Source organism: Nilaparvata lugens, chromosome 2 (genome assembly GCF_014356525.2).
Source record: "Nilaparvata lugens isolate BPH chromosome 2, ASM1435652v1, whole genome shotgun sequence".
NCBI classification, from domain to species: Eukaryota; Metazoa; Arthropoda; class Insecta; order Hemiptera; family Delphacidae; genus Nilaparvata; species Nilaparvata lugens.
Genome location: NC_052505.1, coordinates 97649790 through 97674377, shown reverse-complemented (window position 1 = coordinate 97674377; position 24588 = coordinate 97649790). Strand labels below are relative to the sequence as shown.

General features: G+C 35.0%; 1 protein-coding gene across 1 annotated transcript; it reads left to right on the top strand.

The window, feature by feature from the left end:
- Positions 1-6713: 6713 nt before the first annotated feature.
- On the top strand, positions 6714-24347 carry LOC120348819 (peptidyl-alpha-hydroxyglycine alpha-amidating lyase 2-like). Its single transcript, XM_039422226.1, has 7 exons — positions 6714-6905; positions 9469-9614; positions 13273-13471; positions 15344-15545; positions 19771-19956; positions 22622-22734; positions 23810-24347. The coding sequence occupies exons 1-7, from the start codon at positions 6729-6731 to the stop codon at positions 23948-23950; spliced, it is 1164 nt and encodes a 387-aa protein (XP_039278160.1). The 5' UTR covers positions 6714-6728; the 3' UTR covers positions 23951-24347.
- Positions 24348-24588: the final 241 nt, after the last annotated feature.

Sequence of the window (24588 nt, the reverse complement as noted above, 5' to 3'; positions counted from 1 at the left end):
AAATTCACCTCGAAAGTGGAGATATTTCGTATTTATTTCCATTTACAATAATAACAGCATTTACTTTGCACCCAACCACAGCCCTACCACCAGTGACTGGTGGGTTTTTTTATACTCTTTGCATTTTGGTTCTGTTAACTACTAGAAGATCGATATCCAAAGGGTCTGATTGATACTATGATTCGAAAATTGGTTTTCATGGTTGAGTATTGAAATAGATTAGAGATATCAAATTGAATTCTATGAAAGAAACTCAGGAACCAATTCAAGTAAAGTTGTGAGAACAGCAAATGTTATGCCAACGATACTCCCCTGTACAGGAGTCAATTCAATCATTGCAATTACTACATTTTTGAGAATCATACAGTGATTCTATATTAATCTGTGGTTCTTCAAGGCTTGGAGTGAGCTTGTAAAATATAACTATCACACAATATGAGACAATACAACATGATTTTTTCATTACACAACATGAAGGAGAAAGAGAAAATAGCTCACGCCTCACTTACTTCATTCAGGTGCTTAGTTTTTAGCGTAGGCTATACAAGCGAAATTATATTGTCAAGATCATTTCGTAGCCGGAGTTGAGAATCCTTTTAAATGAGGATGAATTGCAATTTAGTTTTTTTATCTCTTTTCTAATTTGAACCATCTTACTTAATTTTGAGGTCTCGCAGCATTTTACAAATCTTCTTTAGTTTTAGTAGGCCTATTTTACACTTTCTCTGATACCGTATCGTATCAATCTTATTCCGGTCGCGTATTGATGGGGAGGATATTATTTTATTACTTTTCCGACAGTTGCATAACTTGGCAAACAGATAATGTATTCAACAGTTTCAAGTCTCGTTTAATCTGGTGGATTTATAAGGACGGCAAAAAATCGATCGTCCAAAAATCTTTGTGTGTAACTGGCTTAACTATCACTGGCTTCAAGAAGCTCAAGAAAATAGTTTTCTTATTATCATATGAAATTACCGGATTGTAGGTATGGAGGCTTGATATTAGAATACCGGTACCGTACAGAAAGTTTTTCAATAGTAGAATCGTTTATTTTTCAGGAATACTTACTTCTACCAGAATCGGTGTTTATTCGATCAGATACATGATCACAGCAATAACATTCCTTGCTGAATGATAATTTTATTTCGTGTCTTGAAGTTGGGTGCTACTAGTTTTCCAGTTACACCATATCAAGCCAAAGTTGTGAGTTGGTTGGTTGGTAGTCCAACATGAGAGAGTTGAGGAAGACTCCCTGCCCAATTTTATTTTAACACCTGAGTCCACTCTTTGTCACCAATTGCTCATCTGATCGATTTTTGCCTCCTGTTAGGTACCTCCTAGATACCTAGGAGGATTTGCCTCCTAGATACCTAGCCAGTTAGGTTGTATGCGATACATAACAGAGAATGAATATTGCTCTCAAAAATTGTTCGCCATAAAATATTATGGGTGAACTTCAGAGTATTAGCTTTTGCAGTGAGTAGAACTGAAAAAAATCAACTCAGATCAGCAACCTTTTCTATAGTTTTTTTGTCTATATTTTTATTAACCTCGTCTACCACACCTCTCAACCCCTCTTTCTCTATCTATCCATTGATGGATCCCGGTCGTGTGTTAATGGGAAGGATATTATTCCATATCATTTTTAGAGAAAGGACAATTATTCGTCGAAACACCGCGATTTATGAAGATACAGTACATCGCAATGTTATCGTTATTCAAATTGCATTCAATCTCTATTCTCATTAATTAACTCTTCATATCTTGTAAAATTCGTTTAAAATAAGCAGTATTGTCATTCAACGTAAATTAGTGTATAAGCCAGCAGTATAATAACATAACATACATAAATAAAGAACTCTAATCTAATCTAATCTAATCCATGATCCATCATCTTTACACTCTATGCTCTCTCTCTTCTCTATTCAACTGCATATGCTTTCTATTACTATGTTATATTTTCCAGTACGTTAGGCTATATAGTTTGAGTCTCTCCACTTACTACCTGCTCCACAGTTTCGAATAATAGTCCCTTCTTTTGTAATAGTGTAGGTCTGTCACCATTGTCCACTGGTGTACCCTCTCTTTCGCAACTCACTCCTTCTCAGTCGGAGTATTTCGCGCCCTTTTTGGTTGGGTTTGCCTTTTGGTTAGTTGTAGCGCGGAATAAGCATACCAGTAGTGGGGTGTAGTGCTTCTTTCCTCTGTGGTTGTAGTCACTAAACTGTCACTAGTCAGTCGCAATGAGCAATACTTCACTAGAGCAGGGTATTTTCCCTGATGATCTGAAACGGCACTCAACCAACTTACCCAACTCCCATTTGACCCAACCTACCACTAGACCCAATTTTTTAAAAATAGAGAAAAACCGCGAAACCATTTGACCCAATAGACATCTGACCCAATATACCATTTGTCCCAACTCTATGAATATCAAAAAACCAACTGACCCAATTGACATCTGACCCAACCTACCACTTGACAGCAGTCAACTTTGAAAATAATTATGATTCCCGCTTTTGAAAACAATACTGAAAATGTAGTACCAAATGTCACCACATAAGTAGGTTAGTCTTGACCGTCCTGACATCTACCAGAAAATATCGGAATGTCAACTGTCATGGCTGTCAAAGGAGTACCACTCATCAAGAAGGCATTGATATTTTGCGCACCATAAACTATGCCACGAGAGCGCAGCACAGTAGTTGGGTCTAGTGGTAGGTTGGGTCAGATGGTTTTGTGATGTTTATAATATTGGGGCAAATGGTATATTGGGTCAGATGTCTATTGGGTCAAGTGGTTTCGCGGCTTTTCTCGATTTAAAAAAATTGGGTCAAGTGTTAGGTTGGGTCAAATGGGAATTGGGTCAGTTGGTATGCACCCATTCTATTAATGTCTATCTTGACATTCAATTCACTGAGGCCACCGACGCCTATTAATTGATCTATTAATGTCTATCTTGACATTCAATTCACTAAGGCCATTGACGCCTATTTATTGTTCTATTAATGTCTATCTTGACATTCAATTCACTGAGGCCACCGACGCCTATTAATTGATCTATTAATGTCCATCTTGACATTCAATTCACTAAGGCCATTGACGCCTATTTATTGTTTTATTAATGTCTATCTTGACATTCAATTCACTGAGGCCACCGACGCCTATTAATTGATCTATTAATGTCTATCTTGACATTCAATTCACTAAGGCCACCGACGCCTATTAATTCATTGGATTTGACAGCTACCCTTGGCTTTACAAGTGATTTTCTGAGGCCACCGACGCCTATTAATTGATATATTGATGTCTATCTTGACATGCAATTCACTGAGGCCACCGACGCCTATTAATCGTTCTAATTGATGTCTATCTTGACATTCAATTCATTGAAGGCCCATGTCGCCTGTATTTAACCTGGACAATCTTTACATTGTATTTATTAGCTACCCTTAGCTCTTAAGTGTCAATCTAAGGCCACTGACGCCTATTTATCGTTCTATTGATGTCTATCTTGGCATTCAATTCACTGAGGCCACCGACGCCTATTTATCGTTCTAATTGATGTCTGTCTTGACATTCAATTCATTGAAGGCCCATTTTAACCTGTGTTTTCGCCTGTATTTAACCTGAACAATCTTTACATTGTATTTATTAGCTACCCTTAGCTCTTAAGTGTCAATCTAAGGCCACTGACGCCTATTTATCGTTCTATTGATGTCTATCTTGGCATTCAATTCACTGAGGCCACCGACGCCTATTTATCGTTCTAATTGATGTCTATCTTGACATTCAATTCATTGAAGGCCCATGTCGCCTGTATTTAACCTGGACAATCTTTACATTGTATTTATTAGCTACCCTCAGCTCTTAAGTGATATTTTAAGGCCAGTGACGCCTATTAATTGTTTTGTCAATGTCTATCTTGACATTCAAATCACTGAAGGCCTATGCCGCATATATTTTTATGTATTCTACTTGTTGAGCACTATTTACAGCTCATTGTCATTTGTTATTATTCCTTTTGCACTATTGATATCTACTTGACATTTAATTTACTGAAGGCCTATGCCGCCTATATTTTAATGTACTCTATTTGTTGAGCACTATCTGCAGCTCATTGTCATTTATCATTATTCCTTTTGTAAATCATTGTCATTTATTACTATTCCTTTGTAAATCATTAAGATTGAACTTTGCAGCATTAACTTTTCATTATAGCACTCAATTTATATTCGCAATTCAGGTATCATTAATATTACCTTTTCGATTATTGTCAGGCTTCAATGGTCATTAATGTCATTGACCTAATCTCATTTAAATTTTGTATTTCTCTAACGTTTTATCATGTTGTAATGATCCCAAGATATTTGACTCAATCTACTTACAATTGTTTTTGTATGTGGCCATCTGCCTATTATTATTTTATTGATCCCAAGATATTTGACTCAATCTACTTACAATTGTTTTCGTATGTGGCCATCTGCCTATTATTATTTTATTGTTATTAAATCTCATCTTGTTGATTCATTTAGTCTTTTATTGGCGTACTTACCACACTTCAAGCTATCAGTATTTTTATGCACAGAATTCAAAGATTTATTTGTAGGTATTAATACCAACTATCATTCACAGTCCACTGCCCTGACCTTGGATTCTGTCACCTACGCCAAGCTGTTCATTATTGTAACATTTCATTTGGATCTCAATTACGTCTGCTCCATGTATTTTTCAGCTAAAATATTTTTTTCTGAACTCATCAAGAAGTATTTCATTATTTATTTACAGAACTTCACTTGATAAGTAGTCTTCATAATTAATTATTGGCTCCTAGGCCGTGGCAGGACTTATTCATATAAGTTATGAAATACTTCTTGAGTTCAGAAAAAATATTCTAGCATTAGATTAAGATACCTATATTCTAAATAGAAAAAATATTCTAGCATTAGAGTCTTAGATTATTAGATCTATTAGGTTTTCTTATTTACATGTACAATGTAAAAATAATAAAACAAAAACTATCGTTTTTATTTACAAAGAATGTTTTATTCAATTAATTCAAGAGCTAATAACTTGTTAAATGTTGTTGAGCTACCTCATAGTTATGAAAATAATTTTATTTATAACGTACCGTATTTATGGCATTTTGCACTCTCTCAAGAGCATCAAACGCACTGGTCCACCTTCTCTTTCGCCTGGAAAACAATGAAAAAAGATTAATAGAACTTCTTGTGTAGTTGCTGCTAAACTTTCCAATATAAATTATATCTACTCTCTATATTTTATACAGTGACGTTTTTTATAGGTACTTAACAATAATTATTCTTGCAAACACTGATAATGTAATAGGAAAGTAATCTAGTTCATTGAATGTTCATAATTATGATATAAATCGATAATACTAATTTTCAATATAGTAATTCTAATAAATCTAGTTGTAATTTTTGTACAATGTGTTGTTTTATTATAAATATGTGTTTTTCTATAATTTGTGATTTTTGTACGATTCATTTTATTATAAATAAATAATATGTGTTTTTTAATAATTTGTGATTTTTGTACAATTTGTTGTTTTATTATGTAGACAAATAATATGTGTTTTTTTCAAACAAACTTCTCTAATGATTCATTGTCGCTTTGAATACGGTACATTGTTCTCACGGTGCTGAACCTGTTATCATAATTAGATAGTTTATCACTATCTGAAGAGAAATAAATAAAAGCCAAGAAGCTTAGTATTAAATAATATTATTAATGGTAAGTTATTGCACTCAGAAATTTGAAGAAATACGTTAAAAAATGATCTCAGGCAGTTGCTTTCAATTGTAAAACATTACGATTTCTTGTTGTGAATTTTATGTGAAAATGGGTTGAACAACTTTTGTATTCAAATTGCTCAGTAATTCAGTATATTCAGTCCATGACCGGCAGTCGCCAGACAGACTTTGTCAAAATATAAAACAATCAACACAAATAACGAGAGATGGCCGCAGATAGGTTGTTTCGTGTGGCTCTGTAGATGGACTGCCATAGTAACACATTAAACAATCTCAAACTGGTCTACAAGTCCACTGGTCTCATAATCTCTCAATGTGTAGAGAGGGTAGTTCATAAGTTTTTCTCGAACCAGCCTACAAAACTTCCCATACTCCAGCTCACCAGACCTGAGTCAGCCAGGTCACTCGATATTATTATAGGCTGAGAAAACTTCTGTACTGGACTGTTTATTCTGAGATATACTATTATAATAAGCGAGCAATTTCTGTATATATTTATATGGTTATGTCGTTATGGTTATATGGGTATATATTCATGTTCAACGGATCTCGAAAACGGTTCTAACGGTTTTCAAGAAGTTTGGAACATAGCAGGTTTATAATATGAAAATTCGATTGCACTAGGTCTCATCCCTGGGAAAACTCGCTGAACGACATTAAAAGGATAGCCTAATTCATCCTTGGCTGAAACAGCTGAGACCTTCGTCGTCTGTGGATAGTAGAAGGTGAGCGAGTGATTCTGTGGAAAATCAAAATAACGGTATCGCATCCCCGAAATTCATAAGCTGACGTATAGCCAGCTGTAAAATATAAGCACCATCATTTTAGAGAATTGTGTTCTGTTTATCAATAAATAAAAGTAACGAGCGAAGCTCGGTGCCCCAATATTAGGCTGTTATGATAAGTAGCCTATATACGAATAGGGAGTCATATATAGGAATAGGAAGCATGCGCCGTAGCAAGTCAAGCAATGCCAATCGATCAGCTGGAGCTTGGAAAATGGCGGGAGTTGGTCTCTTGTCTCTTATCTTCTTATCTTGGTTTTCTGTCAGTCACGCTACCTCACTCAGAGACGTTTTCTACAATGAGATTCACAGCATTCTCGATCAACCTCGGCTTACTCAGGTGAATCAAATAAATCTCCATAATTCATTCTAAAATTCTAATAATATCGCTCTACAAGCGTAGCAATACTGAATTCTATACCATACTGTGCCCGCGTTATCGAGCGACTGAGTACCTAATACAATATTGGTGCAAGGAATATACTTCTATATACCTTTCAACAATCCTAACTTTAACCTTAAGGTAACTAACTTTTACCGAAAGGAATAATCTAGAATAAATCCTCTTATAATTACAGGAATACAAAAAATATATCGAGTGACTATCTAATACAATATTGTTCCAAGGAATATGCTTCTTTATACCTTTCAACAATCAGTAAGGTATAACCATAGAGAAACAATAGCGTAAGTAGATATCCCATGGTATGGGGCGTTTATGTCGCAATTTTTACTGTTATCTCAAGCCGATAGTCCACATAGTTCTTTCCCGTGAAGCTGTGTGACGCTGGTAGTCTCTCATACTGTGCCGTTCCTATACTCTCACCCCAACAAAACAGTAGAAATCGACAGTAATCGGCTTGAGATAACAGTAAAAGTTGCGACATAGACGCCCTATACCATGGGATATCTACTTACGCTATTGTTTCTCTATGGTATAACTAACTTATAAAAAAGGAATAATATTTTAGAAATCATATATGTAGGCTTATTTTTAACTTCCAAAAAACATACATTGCAGTATTGACAATTTCAAAATAATGGAGATAAGCTGATATCACCAATAAAATAAAATAATCATTTTGGCAACTAAATTATTCCATAGAGAAACAATAGCGTAAGTAGATATGCCATGGTATAGGGCGTTTATGTCGCAACTTTTACTGTTATCTCAAGCTGATTACTCTCGATTATTGTAGGTTTTTACTGTTTTGACTGGGTGATAGTGTATGAACGACACAATATGAGAGACTAATAGCGTCTCACAGCTTCACGGGAAAGAACTACACGTGGACTATTGGCTTGAGATAACAGTAAAAGTTGTGACATAAACGCCCTATACCATGGCATATCTACGCTATTGTTTCGCTATGATTATACTAAACAGGAAGAATCTTTGAGAAAATAATTATAGTAGGCTTATTGACAACTTCCAAGAAACATACATTGCAGTATTGAGAAGTTCATGCTATTTCAAAATAATGGTAATAAGATATCACATTTATTGTGCTTTACAATAAATGATAGTAATAAGGATTTTAGGGATTTTCTTTTCAATTGTTCATAAATCTGTTACATTGTTTATCTCAGGATGCGTACAGACTTTCGGTGTTCGAGGCTTGTATATCTGTACGCACCTTTACAATACTTGGCTATCCAGGTTATCTACGGCAAATTCAAGGAAAGTTATTCCCTTCATCAATAAAACGTCATGAAAAATTGGGAGTTGCGGAGGTAGAAAAGGATAGCGCTATCTGCGTTGTTGAATGATAGACGAGGATAGCAACACCAATGTAAATCAAATACAGCCATTATAACGTGCACCTCACTACAGCAACATGTCATTAGTTCTAGTTGACCGAGCGAAGTGAGGTCTAAGATTCAAGTCTACATTTCTCTTAATGTCTTTGGCATTTCTCTTAATGTTTAAATGTTTGAATGTTTATATGTTGCGCATTTACGGCGAAACGCGGTAATAGATTTTCATGAAATTTGACAGGTATGTCCCTTTTTAAATTGCGCGTCGACGTATATACAAGGTTTTTGGAAATTTTGCATTTCAAGGATAATATAAAAGGAAAGAGGAGCCTCCTTCATACGCCACTATTAGAGTAAAAATCAGACTATAGAATTATTCATCATAAATCAGCTGACAAGTGATTACACAGATGTGTGGAGAAGCCAGTCTATTACTGTATTTGTATAAGGTCTATAGTTTCAATCAAAGAGGTATGCATCTTTAAGCTGGGTTTTCACCAAAGTTATTAACAAAATGGTTATAACTTAATCCTTATAGATTCTATTAGATTGAACGGAAGTTGACAAACACATATGTTCATCATGTGTATGAAAAGTTATGTTCAATCCAATATAATCTATAAGGATTGAGTTATTAACATTTTTTTAATAAATTTGGTCTAATCGCAGCTTTAAAGGTCTTTGGTTTCAATATTTTGTTTTGTAGTCATGGTATTATTATGCGTGCCCATCAGTATCAATATTCTCACATTCGAAAAAAACTAATTCAATAGGTGAATAAAAATAAACAAATGAACTAAATAATGCTGGAGAAATTATAATATTTTTGATTCTAGAAAATTAATTTTCATCAGATAGAAAGATTATCACGGAACTGGATGAATTATATCATAAGGAATACAAATTCAAACGTGAACTGAGTTTGAACATTTAAAACAGTTGACATCAGGTACCTACTTGTGGATGAGAATACTGCGTGAGATCTACTGCATGTTCACAGAACTACTAGTTATTCTGATTACATTACACAGCTGACTCGAATCCTAGCATTCGCTTTAATTGACTTGGAATAAATTAGCAATTGCTAGGTTTTATTGAAACGACCCAATGTCTGAAGCAGTTTTTCATGTGATGTGTGTTGATAGGTACTGGACAACGCGCCCCTACACCCGCAAGAGGTGGTTGGTTGGCCGAAAACTGAACTGAAAGTCGGCCAAATCAGTGGAGTGACCGTCAACAATGTCGGCCAGCCGGTTATCTTCCATAGAGCTGACAGAGTTTGGGATTCCGAGTGAGTTTGTTTGTTTTCAATAGCTTCCTAGAGAATATTATCAGAGTATAGGAATTGTCAAATTTAAAACACATGTCTTTGTTTTAACATGCATAATCACATGCATAATTCAGAGTGTTTTTAACGATATGCAAGTCACTCTGAATGATAAACTACAGCGTTGCCAAAACTATTGTCTACGTTTCGTCTACTCTTTCCAACGCCATGATCATATCACCCCAGCCCACATTGCTAGTTCAACATTGAAGCTTCCCAATCAAAGGCTTTTTCGAATAGTCAAGCTTGTTAGACGTATCTTGAAATACGGTAATCCGAACTATTTTAAAGATGATTTCAAATTTGTCTCTGAAGGTAGGAGGATAGATGCTTCACATACTAGAACCGGAGAAAGTACTTTAAGGATACCCAATCATCGAACTACTATTTTCACAAAATCCTTCTTAGTCAGTGCCTGTCGTGCATGGAATGCACTACCTGTTTCTATCAGGTCCATCGAGAGCCGAGCGAGCTTCATCCTTACTTTAAAAAAAACATCTTTTGGAACAAATGACTGAAACTGTCCGGCCCTAGAACGATCACATGACAACCATCCCCACCCATCCCACAAATACAAACATTTAAACCTGTTATAGAACGAATTATATATATATATATATATATATATATATATATATATATATATATATATTATATAAACTCATGTTATTTCAATTATCCACTGCATACTGCTGTATATTACTGAAAGTTGATTACCCTGATCTACTTTCAGCCTACTCCATTTTATTAATCAATTATTTGATCTTATCTACCTATATAATTATTTTACTTTATCAATTTTCTGTTTTTTTTCTCTTAAATATTCATATTGATTAAAACTTTTACAATATTTCCATTAATAAATAAATCCTTAGTTTAAATAATGAAATTAACGTTTTGGTAGAGAGTTAGTGGGGAGGATATTTTTAATATTCTTTCCGAAGAATGGACATTGATATGTCCAAAGCTCCGCCAATTTATGTAGATGCATAACAATATAATTATTATCTATAGTTATTATATTACAAATTGCTTTTTCATATCATATACAGTTCAATAATTATTTTCTTAGTCTATATCATGTAAATTCATCTATAATTTTGCTGTATTGTAAGCTATTGTATATAAGTGTATAAGACAGTATATATTGTAATCTACATAAATAAAGTACTCAATCAATCAATCAATCAATCAATTAATCACCTCATAGATAATTATATAAAGGGAACGGTTAGTACTATGCCTAGTTCTATATAAAGTGATTTCTACAGGAGTCTGTAGGTATAATACTTTTAATTTCCCTTACAACCTTTTTTGAAGCTTGAACACTCTCTCAAAATTCTGGCAGGACTCACCCCACACGACAATGGCATGAAAATAGATGAGCTAGGTACTAGCATGATGTTTAAGAATCACTAGCACACACTTATATTTTGTTATTTCAGACACGATTAGTTTTTAATATCCAATTCTCAAATGCCAATTTTTCTGGCTCTAAACTTGTCATGAAATGAAATGATATAATGGTGCTAGTGTTTCTTTGTATTGTAATAGATATTCTCTAGCCTATTTTATAAAAACATGAGTAGAAGGATACTAGTTGATATTTTGAAAAATGGACAATATTGTAATTTGAAAAATACATTCAATTGACAGATGGAATTAAATGGAGAATGCATTTATTCAAATGCTAATTATTATTTAACGAAAATCCTAAATAAATGCTGTAAATCACCCCGAAGACTTCTGCTACTGCAGACATTGACAACAGGGTTAACAGCTAGATGGAAATTCGATGAGAACTACTATCCAAAAATAATAATATCCAATTTTTTTTGGATAGTAGTTCTCATTGAATTTCCATCTAGAACTACTATCCAAAAATAATAATATCCTATTTTATTTTTGGATAGTAGTTCTCATTGAATTTCAATCTAGCTGTTAACCCTGTTGTCAATGTCTGCAGTAGCAGAAGTCTTCGGGGTGATTTACAGCATTTATTTAGGATTTTCGTTGAATAATAATTACATTCAATTGAATTTACACTATGAACAGAGATGTGGAGTTTCTCTATATTGAGGTGAAATTTACTTTTAAGATTTGTCCTACAAAAAAAGATCACTGATGATGATGCATTGAAACTTTAGTTTGGCTCAAATAAATTTATGTGGAACTGACAATATCGTTTTTATTGCACCTTTACATTCAATCGATACTGATGTCCACGGTGCTCAATATTGTATTAGATTTAAACTTGGACTTAATTATGACTAGAATGTTTATTTCGCCAAAATTACATAGTTACAAAACATGGATGATACATACAAAATGCATAATAAAAAAGTAAATTATAATAGATCTAAATGATTTGGCACAGCCAGCAAAGTTCAACTTGTGCGCTAGCTGTGAGTTCATAAAGCAAACAGTACGAAGTAGCCTATAGCAATACTGAAAATGGGAAAAATATATACCTATATATAATAAATATTATAGTAATGCTTCTTATAAATAATACAATGATAAGAATTGAATAATTTCGTGTTAAAGCCAATTATACAGGTGACAAACAAAAACAAGTCATACAGCCTACATTTAAATCTTCTAAATGCAAACTAATGAAGAAGAATACAATAAAAAATGAAATTTTCTGTTGTGAGCACATCCCAGTGCTTAATCAATTTCAATAAATAATACAAAAGATAGAAAGACATTCAAAACTCAAAAGAATCATGAATAGATTTATTAACATTTAGGCATTGTAAAATATATATTCTGCTCAACCCATACCCTACATTTATTTCCTTGATAAGTGCTTTAGTAATTTTTGAATTAATTAGTTTTATCGGAATTTTGTTTGAAAATATATTGCAAAGATAGGTGAATTGGTGTCGACAAACTTCTAGTTTTATTAAGTTGATATTGAAATTATTTAATGCTAATGAACAAGTTTGGTACGGTATATTTCTAATTTCTAGATTACTTATCTATTCTTATTTAAGTGCAAAACAATCCTAGTTACATACATCTGTCTTAGTGTGGGAACGCCTAATTCTTCAAAAAGTTTATTGCTTGGGTATCGTCCTGGTTTACCCAGTGCTGCCCTTATAAGATGCTTTTGTAGTGTGAAGTCTTTATTAAAGTGACAATCATATGCACCACCCCAAGCTTCAATCGCATATTGAAACAGCGAGTGGGCATACGCAAAATAAATTGATCTTTTTACATCCAGGTCTTTCAATTGATTTACTTTGTAGAAACTATAAATAAGAAATTTGAGTTTAGAAGATAGGTAATTCATATGAGTATCCCATTTCAAATATCTATCCACCATCACTCCCAAATATTTTATAGAATTAACTTTTTCAATTTGTTGGCACAAACAGTTCAACCCATCATTCAAGCAGTGAGGATCAGAGTGCATTTTCAAATGCAATGAGTCCTCAGGTTGACCTGCTAGTGTCGGAGAAAAGGTGATATACTTTGTTTTTTTTCAAGTTAACAGTTAGAATATGATTATCCATCCAATTCTTCATAATTTTAAACCCTCATTAGCAGGGACTCAATTAGAATTTGTCGTACTTGGCTATTGGACTTAATTGTGTGTGAAAACTTTGTTTTGCAGCTCATTCGACTCTGATAATAGATACAAGCATGAAGAGAAAGGGCCGATAGAAGCGGAAACAATTTACGTTCTAGACCCAGAAGATGGCAATGTTTTACAAAAATGGGGCGCAAATTTCTTCTACATGCCTCATGGCATCACTATTGATCGTAAAGGCAATGTTTATCTCACTGATGTTGCTCTACACCAAGTGTTTAAGGTAAGCAATTTTCTCAAGTGACCTCATTGCATGCAATTTTTATGCACTATTAAATGAACTATTGATTGCATGCAATAACGCATGCAATTAATAACCAAAATAACATAGTATTGTCTCTCGACCTTTCTCTGCTTTGAACTCGGGGTTGTCCTGTTGCCAGTACGTCTCAAAGGTGATTAGCACGACACGGCATACCGACAGGATTTACTCTAATGGACAGTATAATAAGAGGAGGCTGTGGTTTATAACTGCGCGAGGTCTACTGTTCACAGAACTACTAGTTTTAATATCTACTACATTAAAAAAGAAAACTATGCCACTTTCCAATAAATAATTGATTCAATATCTCAATGTATACTATATTAAAAAATCTGGTGTGGCGCACTCACACAACTTTCCTTGCCGTTATGAAAATTGATCACCTGACGCTAGTGTTCCCGCGCATCTCAAGTCTACTATTCAAAGATTTGAGCCAGCTGGTGACAGGGCAATTATAACGCTGGAGACACACATGAGGTCTGCTATCTCTTCGTAGTGAATGATTTAATAGAATCAACATTAATTTGCAATTGAATAATCACATTTTCTCGAATTTAAAACTTATTTTCAAATTTAGGTGAAAATGTTACTGAACATTAATTGTAGTGATTTTCTTGCTCAATCTACTCCACTTGATTTTTTTTTTGTTTCAATTGCATCTGAAGCCTAATAATTGGGAATCAATCTGCATTTGATGGGGCGGAGCTCCTGAAATTTTTACAGATATGGGACTTGTGGCAGTTGATAGAGCTTATCAATGACTATTTTAGGTATGAATTTGATCAAAATCGTTGGAGCCGTTTCCGAGAAAATCACGAAAAACCCTGTTTTTGACAACATTTTCGCCATTTTAGCCGCCATCTTGAATTGCATTTGATCGAAATTGTACGTGTCGGATCCTTATAGTGAAAGGACCTTAAGTTCCAAATTTCAAGTCATTCCGTTAATTGGGAAATGAGATATCGTGTACACAGGCGCACATATACTCATACACACACACACACACACACACACACACCACACACACACACCACACACACACACACACACACACACACACACACACACACACACACACACACACACACACACACACACACACACACACACACACACACACCACACACACACACACACACATACAGACCAATACCCATTTAGAAATCGGGGTACCTTAATTTTTTTTTTGGAAAGCAATACTTTCCTTACCTATGGTAATAGGGCAAGGAAAGTAAAAATCAGACTATAGAATTATTCATCATAATAAGCTCAGCTGTCTAGTGGACTATAATACTATACCCATTCAAAAACATCGAACATCTTGAAAATGTATCTTCCCATCAACGTTGTAGACAGTTGCAGCCAGACCTGATAACAGCGCTCACACTCACATTCCGGGACGACACGTCACGGTACGATAGAACAAAAAGCTCTATGTTTATTTAGGATTTTTTCTAGACATTTTAAATTGATAAATTATTTATTAATTTTTGAGAAAACATAACAACATGTCAATGTAACTTACTGAGAGCGAGGTCTACTGTTCATAGAACTACTAGTCTAGTAAATAGAGTGCTTGCGTAGCAACCTAGTGATTCCGGTTCAAACCCTCTCCGGTCCAAAAGTTTTTGATCAGTTCACTGCCGTCTTATTGGGTGGGCACGTTAAACTGTTGGTCCCGGCTGAAGTATGACAGTCGTAGGACTCATTGACGGCTTAAATAATATATTCAGGTGAGGTGGAACTTCCGTCAGGAACTCCTCACCAATAAAAGCCATATGAATATTAATTTACGATATCAGCTTGTACAAGTGATTTTATTTGCGGTTTCAGTTCGCTCCACAAGCCTCCAGACCCAGTCTGACCCTGGGCAAGCGTATGGAGCCTGGCTCCGGCCACCTGCACTTCTGCAAGCCAACCTCGGTGGCAGTTGCCAACAATGGACAAATGTTTGTGGCCGACGGATACTGCAATTCCAGAATCATGAAGTTCGACAGTGACGGACGACTTGTGCGCATATTCCCGCAGCGTCAAGGTGGGCCTACCACAACACTTCATTCCACCATTTATTTTCAATATTAGTGCGCATATTCCTGCAGCGTCAAGGTGGGCCTACCACAACACTTCATTCAACCATTTATTTTTACTTTCCTTGCCCTATTACCATAGGTAAGGAAAGTATTGCTTTCAGAAAAAAATTAAGGTACCCCAATTTATAAATTTCTATACGTTTCAAGGTCCCCTGAGTCCAAAAAAGTGGTTTTTGGGTATTGGTCCGTGTGTGTGTGTGTGTGTGTGTGTGTGTGTGTGTGTGTGTGTGTGTGTGTGTGTGTGTGTGTGTGTGTGTGTGTATGAGTGTATGTGCGTCTGTGTACACGATATCTCATCTCCCAATTAACAGAATGACTTGAAATTTGAAACTTAAGGTCCTTACACTATAAGGATCCGACACGAACAATTTCGATCAAATGCGATTCAAGATGGCAGCTAAAATGGCGAAAATATCGTCAAAAACAGGGTTTTCGCGATTTTTTCGAAAACGGCTCCAAAGATTTCAATCAAATTCATACCTAAATAAGTCATTGATAAGCTCTATCAACTGCCATAAGTCCTATATCTGTAAAAATTTCAGGAGCTCCGCCTCATCTATGCAAACTTTGATTTTAGATTCCCAATTATCAGGCTTCAGATACAATTTAAACAGAAAAATTCCAAGTGGAAAAGATTGAACATGAAAATCTCTACAATTAATGTTCTGTAACATTTTCACCTCAAATTGAAAATAAGCTCGAAATTCGAGAAAATGTGATTATTTCAATTGCTAACTGTTGACAACAGAACTGTTGATTCTATTTAATCATTCACTATGAAGAGATAGCAGACCTCGTGTGTTTCCAGCGTTATTGTCCTGTCACCAGCTGGCTCAGATCTTTGAATAGTAGTAGACTTGAGATGCGCGGGAACACTAGCGTCTGGTGATCTATTTTCATAACAGCAAGGAAGTTGTGTGAGTGCGCCACACCAGATTTTCGATATTAGTGCGCATATTCCTGCAGCGTCAAGGTGGGCCTACCATAACCTCATTCCACCATTCATTTTCAATTAGAACCGAATTCCAAGAGCTATACATATTTCGTATAAGTCATCCAATACACCAAGTCATTGAGAATGTTCAGAGTTTGATTGATAATATGTGAAGTATAAAGAGGGAACCGAAATACATTGCTTTAGTACAAACTTCGGAGGTTTTCTCAAGGGACCGAACATTCACTACGAAATATAGATGATTATATGAATTACTAGTAGTTCTGCGAACAGTAGACCTCGCTCATGAATAGCCTACAACTTTCAAACTAATGGGAAGGGCCATTAAGAAAGTACAGTATATTGAGCGGATTTATCCATGTCATCTATTATTTTCTCCATTGAAAGTGCTAAAGACATTGTTTCCAGGGACACCGGACTTATAAATGTCTCTCAAGGAGGTACCTTTATATCGTCCCCATATTCACAATATTACAATTTTTCTAATAATTTATTATAAGAAATCGATCAACTGAAAGAAAAATGAAATATGCGTGTAGGCAATTTAGACGATGAATCGTCTCACAGACGATAGTGAGACGGAAAATGATTCCAAATAGGCTAAGATGGGTTTGTTGGTGACAATGACAGGAGGTTGCTAATTATGTTTTTCATGAAAAGTGTATTCAATGTTATGGCTTGTTATGCCTATGCAGAATGTTGATGCTTACAACTCTGTTTCCGATCTCATACTAAAAGGAAAACAAAAGCTAACTAAGCTGTGATGCCTCCGGCTGGCTCCGTACAGTAGGTCTAGAAACTATATTCATCTATAAAACAGGGAAAATTCGTGTTGAAAAGGGAAGAAATGGTGCAATCAAGTTAGAAGGTTTCTTCAATAATTAATAAATACAAAATAATAACAATTAATGAATCTTCCAGTAGTATTTATTCATTTAATTCATATCACTTGAAAATGGCATAAATGACCGAAACATGTTGTGATAAAATATTTCAAAAAAGGGTACTGCGATTTTTATTTTCTTTATAAGTGACGTGGAAAGCGAATAGGGACCAGTTGACTCAATTTATTAATCAAATTTGAGAAATTATTTTTCCTCAATAAAGGAGACTATAAAGAACAATTGAAAAAAATTCAGATTGATATCTTGAAAAATGACTGAGTTATGCCTATTCAAACATAAAAACAGGGCAATGTTATAATATCCATAAAACGACAACTGGTCCCTTTTCTGCAACATTACATGTGTTCATAATCGACATTCGATATTTCCTAGAAAAAGTCGACTTTTCAACCGACTCTGACCAACAAAGGAAATGTTACTGCATAATAATCGATTGAAAACTCAAAATCGATATTTTTGACCCTAATCTCTATTATTGTCTGCCCTGAACATTTTACTCTTCAGACAACTGGTCCCTTTTCGCTTTCCACATCACATATTTATATTACAAGTAGCCCTATACAGAAAAGATATTAATAAATACAGTATGATTTGGAGCGGCTCAGACCTTCTCAAGGTTTACCGCTGACAACTCTTGTCCTCTGAGGTCTGAGTGAGACAGAAAATGTAAATGATTGAGTAGTGTGACAACCAACCCTGCTTACTAAAGCTATTTTTATTTGTATTCTAACTGCCTGGTTTTTCAGTACATATGTCACGTCTAAAAATATATTGATAGCATTCCTTCATCATTCCAACGATACCATTCATTCAACATTATAGAGCAGCACAATTTCTATTATAAAAAATGAGAGCCAATTTTTTTACTTATATTTATTGTGGGAACGATTTACTCTCTACTTATTGTAAATCCAAGGATCTTTCATTTTGAAAAGAATAAAAGCTGCTGTATCTTCAAAGATAACGGCGCTAGATACAAAAAAGTAACTTTCTGGATAGAGGTTGGTCTGCGGTTTTTTGAATTACAAAAAACTGGAGGTCTTATCAAAAATCGTTGCTGTACACATTCGTTTCTGCGCCTTGTTTCAAAGAACTTGTATATCAAATTTCATCCAAATTGGACAATAACTGCGACTGTATCTGCGATACAAACAAACAGACAAAAGCTGATCGAGTTGAAACTAAGACCTCAGCTTTTGCTTCGGTCAACTACGAAATATAGATGATTACCTTACGAATTATAGAGGTCCTTAGAATAATCGAGGTTCTACTGTGGTTGTATTGTGATCAAAATCATTGATTCTTTTAAGAAATAGGTTCATAATACAGTATTGTACATACGATCTGGTGAAGTATAATTATTTTCAGAACATATAATTTAGTAAAAATGTAGTGTGGTGCACTCACACAACTTTCCTTGCCGTTATGAAAATTTATCACCTGACGCTAGTTTTCTCGCGCATCTCAAATCTACTATTCAAAGATATGAGACAGCTGGTGATAGGACAATAACGCTGGAGACACACGAGGTCTGCTATCTCTTCGTAGTAAATGATTTAATAGAACTAGCAGTTGCCAACAGTTTGCAATTTAATAATCACATTTTCTCGAATTTCAAGCTTATTTTCAATTTTAGGTGAAAATGTTACTGAACATAAATTGTAGAGATTTTCATGCTAAATCTTTCCCACTTAAATTTTTTGTTTAAATTGTATATGAAGGCTGCCAATTGAGAATCTAAAATTAAACTTTGTATAGATGGGGCTGAGCTCCTGAAATTTTTACAGATATAGGACTTGTTGCAGTTGATAGAGCTTATCAATGACTAATTTAGGTATGAATTTGATCAAAATCGTTGGAGCCGTTTTCGAGAAAATCGCGAAAAACCCTGTTTTTGACAACATTTTCGCCATTTTAGTCGCCATCTTGGATTTCATTTGATCGAAATTATCCGTGTCGGATCCTTATAGTGTAAGGACCTTAAGTTCCAAATTTCAAGTCATTCCGTTGAAGGGGAGATGAGATATCGTGTACACAGACGCACATACACTCATACACACATACACACACATATACAGACCAATACCCAAAAACCACTTTTTCGGACTCAGGGGACCTTGAAACGTGTATAGAAATTTAGAAATTGGGGTACCTTAATTTTTTTCGGAAAGCAATACTTTCCTTACCTATGGTAATAGGGCAAGGAAAGTAAAAATGAGAAGAAAAAATGCAGAATATATCATTCAGTATTAATGAGAACATACATCCCTGCAGAGGTTTAAAACATGATATTTATTGATATGTTGGCAGAGTTCTTGTCACTGCAAGTGCCTCACAGCGTGACACTGCTGGAGCAGCGTGACCTACTGTGTATTGCCGACAGAGATGACATGCGTGTGGCATGCATTGGGGCCAACCTCTACCATACCGCGCGAACAGCTGCGTTCACCATACAGCAACCGGACATGGGCCGGGTCTTCGCCATTGCCTCACGAGGTATGTCAAAATTAAATCATAGTCAAAAGCAAAACCTATGGTTATTTCCAGGATTTTAAATGTTACAGTCCTTAATAATTGAAATATGAAAAACATACAAAAAGAAAAATACGATTGATGAGATATTAATACTATATCATACCCAGTGATTCACAGTATAACAATTGAATATATTGAATTGAAATATAAAAGATATACAAAAAGAAAAATGCAATTAATGATATTTCAATACTATATCATACCCAATGATTTACAGTGTGTAACAATTAAAAAAATAAATTACAATTTCGTGGAAGTGTGCCTATACATAGGTATAAAACCTTTGCGTAGGTACGAGTTGCTGTACAACTTTCAGCAAAATACCCAACATCTTTATATAGACTATATATATAATTTTGTAAGACAAAAGGTAGCACAGTGATCGATATGCTAGATCTAGGCTACATACGGTATCGTCAATTTTTTGAGAGTCTAATAATTCTATATGAATACTATTACACAAACTCTCCTGTTGATATTTTGGACGTATCCAATAGTTTGTGGTTGATTTTGATATTTTTCTCTAGACTTTGAAATATAAACCTGGCGGGTTTTCTTACTTCTCGTAATGAATTATATTCCACTCATTTATTGATTGAGGAGAATTACAAATTTATAATCGGTCCAGACTTCCCAATTTATTATTATTCTATTAGCCCCCTGTGGGTTGGGGAAGCTTTGAGTCGATCATCGTACTCAAGAATGTGTTGAAAACCAGAATTCACCCACTGAATCCATGCTTGTCGTAGGAGGCGACTAAAATGGACCTCAAGGCAACTCCAGAAGTTGCCTTGCCTCAAACCCACGGGATCTGCCCCATCAGGGTAGTTTCGGAGGGGCAAAAAGAAAAACCCAAGAGACCAAAGATGGGTGAAACTCCAGGCACAAATGTGGGTCAAGAGGCTGAGTTGAGAGTGGCCTGGGGCCGGGCGCCCTAGAGGCAGTTTGGCGTCCCCTCTCTCAGCGGAAGGACCTACAAAAAGACCAGGATTGGAACTCACGTAGGTCACGAGTTTGTGGGTGAAGACCATAACTCACCACTGCTCAGAGAAGGGCGGCCATCCAGGCAAAACTTCTTGGGAGAGGTGAGGCTTTTGACCCTGCAGTTTCGGAGGGGCAAAAAGAAAAACCCAAGAGACCAGAGCTGGGTGAAACTCCAGGCAAAAATGTGGGTCAAGGGGCTGAGTCAAAGGTGGCCGGGCGCCGGGCGCCCTAGAGGCAGTTTGGCGTCCCCTCTCTCAGCGGAAGGACCTACAAAAAGACCAGGAGTGGAACACACGTAAGTCACGAGTTTCGGGTGGAGTGACTAAACCTCACCACTTCTCAAAGGACGGTCATTTGGGCGAAACTTCTTGGGAGAGGTGAGGCTTCTGACCCTGCGAAGTTTCGGAGGGGCAAAAAGAAAAAACCCAAGAGACTGATTGATTGATTGAGTAATTTATTTATGTAGATTACAATATATACTGGCTTATACACTTATATAAACAATAGCTTACAACACAGCAAAATTATAGATGAATTTACATAATATAGACTAAGAAAATAATATTATTGAACTGTATATGATATGAAAAAGGCAATCTGTAATAACTGTAGATAATTATATTGTTATGCATCTACATGAATTGGCGGAGCTTTGGACATATCAATGTCCATTCTTCAGAAAGAATATTAAAAATATCCTCCCCACTAACTCTCTACCAAAAAAGATGGGAGATGGGTGAGAGAAAAGAGACCAGAGGTGGGTGAAACTCCAGGCACAAATGTGGGTCAAGGGGCTGAGTCAAGGGTGGCCGGGCGCCCTAGAGGCAGTTTGGCCACCCCTTCCTCAGCGGTAGGACCTTCAAAGAAGGCCAGGAGTGGAACTCACGTAGGTCACGAGGACTAATCAGTCTGAAGAGACTGCCAAGCATATCACACTGGATTGCAACAAGCAACCGGGTGATGAATGGGATGTTAATATAGGGGAAAACTCCTGGTTCTTGTAAAGAACACAGGTATTGATTTGCCTGACTAACATACCACTTGGGAACACAATAAGCTTCGGTTGACGTGTGGGGTTCTTTGAACCTTTGGATCCTTGAATCCGTCCCTTCAAATAATAAACAATTCTATTATAATATTCACACTTTTCAATGAAAACAGTCATTAACTTTGTTAAAACACTTATTGACATGGGCTACTTTTAAATTAATAAAACAAAATAAAATCTTATAGCAACCTTTATTTTTGGAAACTAGTTGTTCAACTATTTTAAAGTCTTAAAAATAGAGGGTGCTATAAGATTTTATTTTGTTTTATTAATAAACTTTGTTGTAGTCTCGACACTATACCTGAATATAAAAAACACTTACTTTTCGAGCTTGGATGAGGAGCTTCATCAAAGCTTCTCCTCAAGAGTGAAATGTACTCCTTATTTCTCATCAAAAAGTGAATGTTTTCTTAATATTTACGTAGAAACACAGTGTCTACGCTACAACAAAGCTATTTTTCAATATTTTGCAGACTCTCCCTATTGTAAAGCCCTCATTTGTCGATAATTTATCAATCATATCCAAATTTCTTACAAAATAATAATGTTAATTCAACCGTTTCGTCGTACGTATATTTTATGTTTTAATTGTAGGTGACTTTGTTTATGCTGTGAATGGTCCGACATCCCAACTTCTCCCAGTGAAAGGATTCACTTTAGATCCAATGGCTGAGAATGTTATCGATCATTGGGGACCCAAGACCAATGTGAGTATATATTCTTCTTTCAAAATTATAGCATTGAGCTCTTTATAATTATTGATTTTTATCCTTGTAATATTCTAGAAAATAATCAATGCTATACTGGTAAATTATTTAATTTAATCAATTCAATTTATTTGTAAATAACTGAACTTAGTTTATAGTTGAATAAAATAACCATAGCAAATATCGTTATAGTGATACTGAAAGTGTATCTATACGTTTTCCTATTATTGAAAAAGAATCAAAAAATGATTCAAATTATTCATTACAATATTTTTACAAACCGAAATGCAGAAATAATATTGTACTCGTAAATTAATATACAATACAATATTATAACTTGTTGGTTATCCATCTTGTTCTCACTAAAATTATTACTATTGTATTTTTATATAACTTTGAAGTGAAAACACTCACATTCTTTGATGTGGCGTACAATATTATATATTATGCATATTTGGGCAGGGAGGTATGGATTATTTGGAATAACAGTTACACACTCATTTTTAAACGAAACTCAAAATTTATTTGTTCAGTGTGTACGTTGCCATTATGAAGCCATTATGTTGCCATACATCGAGAGCAGCTATGGAATTTCTAAGGCAGACCTTTCCTGGACGCCTCATTTCCTTGCATGGAGATGTGGAGTGGCTTCCTCGGTCACCGGACCTGTCACCTTGTGACTATTTTTTATGGGTTACCTAAAAGCGCGTGTATACATAAACAAACCACGAACCCTTGAAGCCCTGAGTAAAACAATAACACAAGAAATTCTATGTGCAATGCTTCAAAGGAGTATGGACAACTTCTCACAACGTCTACAGGAGTGTATGGACAAAAACTGACATCATTTAACAGATGTTATTTTTCGTACCTCCCTGCCCAAACCTACCCTATACAATATTGTATATAATATTGCATTATTATACAAAGCTATTATTGAAGACCGAAAATATAATATTATGCTGTACCGTAACTTACTCATATTTGTGAGTGTTGTATTTAATGCAGTATCCTGTTGAATAATAATTCTAACCTGTTAATTATTTTTTTAAATCAATATCAATAATTTTTTCAGACATTCACCAGTCCTCACAGTATAGCAATATCTCCAGACGGTAAATATCTGTATGTGTCAGAAATTGGTCCCAATAGAATCTGGAAATTCCTGCTGAAAAGTACAGAGACACCAGGAGACACCGATGAAGAAGTGAAATGAAGAGATTAATCGTAAAAGTTAATAAAGGATGAGAAGCAGTTAAAACTATAAAAGTATTCATTTCTAGTCAGACGGTACCGTATCATACATATCTTATAACATTGAAAGTTATACCATCCTCATAAAATAATCAATTTTCACATTCCATGTTATTCGGAAAATTTCATCAATAATTTGATTTTAAAATTAAATTGATTATGCATTGTAATTGCAATCATTATATTAAATCATAGTATATCATACTAGGGAGTCACTTAATATAATAAAAAAGTAATATGCATGTTTTAGATTGGATAGAACTCTTCCATTATTGTTGCTGTTATTGTTTTCAAAATTTAAGCCAAATTACAAATATTAATCACTGTAATAAAAATGTAAAGATATTTTCAATGTGAAATTGTTGTTATTTTATTGCTTCCTTTTAAGAGAAAACTTGAAATGATGGTTGGCTGTGTATTTTCTATAATGATAGTACCCTTTTTTGCTTTTAGCAAAAATAATTGTTCAAAATTGACTCTGGTAAGTCCTTACTTTAAAATTTGAAAAAACAATTCAAAAACTATATTATATATTTATTAATAATTCTTCTAATCGTATTGGCGAATAACGCTGATTGGTGCTCCAACTTGGCATTTAGC